Source organism: Penaeus monodon, chromosome 2 (assembly GCF_015228065.2).
Source record: "Penaeus monodon isolate SGIC_2016 chromosome 2, NSTDA_Pmon_1, whole genome shotgun sequence".
In the NCBI taxonomy this organism is placed as follows: domain Eukaryota; kingdom Metazoa; phylum Arthropoda; class Malacostraca; order Decapoda; family Penaeidae; genus Penaeus; species Penaeus monodon.
In genome coordinates this window covers 52,256,650-52,259,149 of record NC_051387.1, presented here as the reverse complement: position 1 = coordinate 52,259,149, position 2,500 = coordinate 52,256,650, and the positions used below count along the sequence as shown (strand labels likewise).

The 2,500-nt window shown below is 38.8% G+C and overlaps 1 protein-coding gene across 1 annotated transcript in view; it reads right to left on the bottom strand.

Annotated features, from left to right (window-relative positions):
* Positions 1-824, bottom strand: part of LOC119579263 — a 1,217-nt gene extending 393 nt beyond the window's left edge. The window contains exon 1 of the mRNA XM_037927007.1: positions 436-824. Coding sequence (XP_037782935.1) covers positions 436-824 — 389 coding nt within the window. The remainder of the gene's footprint in view (positions 1-435) is intronic.
* Positions 825-2,500: the final 1,676 nt, after the last annotated feature.

Here is a 2,500-nt window from a genome sequence, read left to right as displayed (position 1 = left end):
GGTGAATAGATAAGCAAAATTGATAGATAAATGAATAGATAAATACGATATATAAGTATGGTAAAAGACAAAGACACTTTTTGCTTTAATATATACAAAACGATCAGAAATCAAACCAAATGTAAATAACGTTTCGAGAAAATTTTAAAAATCCTAGTTTACACAACGGAAGTTGTGTAAATTAATGAGAAATAGTTTTTGACTACACGGCCGGGAAAGAATTGTTAGAATTATTTATTTTGCTTGTATATCTGCTTGAAAAAAAATAAATAGATAAAAAATAAAACGGAAAATTACGAGAAAGAAAAAAATAATGTAATATATAAAGCTAAAGAAGTAAATGAATAAAACATTAAATATCTCGATTTAATATTCGACTGAAATCCCTCAAGCAGGAGGAGGAGGCGGAGGAGGAGGCGCAGACGGAGTCCTTACCCGACGAGGTGAAGGATGGACAGCTCCTCGACGGTGAGCTCGTCCTCAGGCGCCGCCCCCAGCTCGCACATGAGCCGCATCCCGCAGCCGGTCACGTCCTCCTGCCGGATCAGCGCCATCAGGTTGTCCAGCGCCTCCGAGTCCTCCTCCACCGAGCGGCGCCGACGGTGGTAGCCGCCGTAGCCCCCGTGGTGTCCGTAACCCCCTCCGTGGTGTCCGTAGCCCCCTCCGTGGTGTCCTCGGTAGCCTCCCTTGTTCCCTCCGCGGTTCCTGCCCCCGAAGGCGGCGGCGGCGGCGGCGGCGAGCCCTAGGCCCACGGCGCCGGCGAGAGCGGCTGCTCCCAAGCCCAGGCCCAGGCCTCCGACGGCGACGGTGGTGGTGGTGGTCATGGCTGGGGTGGGGGGAGGGGATGGGGAGGGAGAAAGAGAGAGAGAGAAAGAGAGAGAGAGAGAGGGAGAGAGAGAGAGAGAGAGAGGAGAGAGAGAGAGAGAGAGAGAGAGGGAGAGAGAGAGAGAGAGAGGGAGAAGAGAAGAGAGAGAGAGAGAGAGAGAGCAAGACGAGAGAGAAGAAGAGAGAGAGAGAGAGAGAGAGAGAGAGAGAGAGAGAGAGAGAGAGAGAGAGAGAGAGAGAGAGAGGCAAGGAAAGGCACGAAGGAACACAAGCACAAAAATAGAGTAACAATGATAAATGGAGATGGAGAGATGAGGGGAAAAGGGAGGAGGAATGAGAAAGAGGAAAAGAGGGAATAGGGAAGAGGAGAGGAAGAGAAGAATGAAAGAAGAAAAGGAAGAAGGATGGGAGAAAGCAAAAAAAAAATAATTAATTCACCCGCATTTCTAAATAAGCAATAAATTTAGTGAGAAAAAGGTCGTAAACTAAACTTAAATTAAATTAGATTAAATATACTAAGCCGCTTTTCACCGAATTTCAAACGAGATACATTTTTCATCGTTCACAAAATCCCTTTTCGGCTGAAAGTGAACGCATTTTTTTTTCTTTTCCGTTTTTGTTCTGCTTTGTTGATCTTGAACGAAACTTTTTTTTTAACGTGGGGCAGTACTTTTAAATTTAATCCGTTAAAAAGGGGCAGTCTTTTTTCCCATAGAATTGATATTAATTTTACCAAAAGAGAAAAAGCAAAGAAAAAAGACCTGATATAATATAATATATTATAGAAAAATATATAAATTAAATATATATAATAATAATTATTAATAAATTTTTTTTATATAATAAAAATAATATATATTAAATAATTTTATAATTATATATATATATAATAAAATATATAATATAATAATATTAATATATTATAAAAATTTTAAATTTTAATAATATAATATTTAAAATATATTATATATTTTTTAAAATAATATATATAATAATATATATATATAATATATATATTAATTTTGATTATTTAATAATATAAATAATATATATAATATATAAATATAATTTTATTAATTTTATAATATTTTTTGTGTGTTTGTGTTTTGTGTTGTGTGTGTGTGTGTGGTGTTGGGTGTGGTGTGTGTGTATATTTTTATAACATACCCTCAACAACAATAGAACCATTCATTTCAAATCATATTTCCTCAAGAAAAATAAGAAAAATCAATAAAACAAAATAAAATACAATAAAATAATAAGATAAAATACTAATAATCCAAAAAAAAAAAATCACGAAAAACACCATCGAGCACGAGTCTCACCAGCGAACGAAGATGGACCTTGAAAGACGCTTCGAGGCTGAACTCCAAGCTCGAACTGTGCCTTCCAGCCCCACGCCCGGCGCCTTTTATACGCCGCGTGGGCCTCGAACGCTCCGGGTCGCGATCGAATTCACTGTCACTTTAGCGTTCTCCCTCCCCTTCTTTCGGTTTCTTCTCTCTCCTCTCTCTCTTTCTAAATCTCCTCTCTCTCTCTCACTCTCTAAATCTCGCTCTCTCTGTCCTGTCTCTCTCTCTCTCTCTCTCCGTCTCTCTCTCTCTTCTCCTCTCTTCATCGTTTCTCTCTCTCTCATCCTTCTTCTCTCTCTCTCTCTCTCTCTTCTCTCTCAATC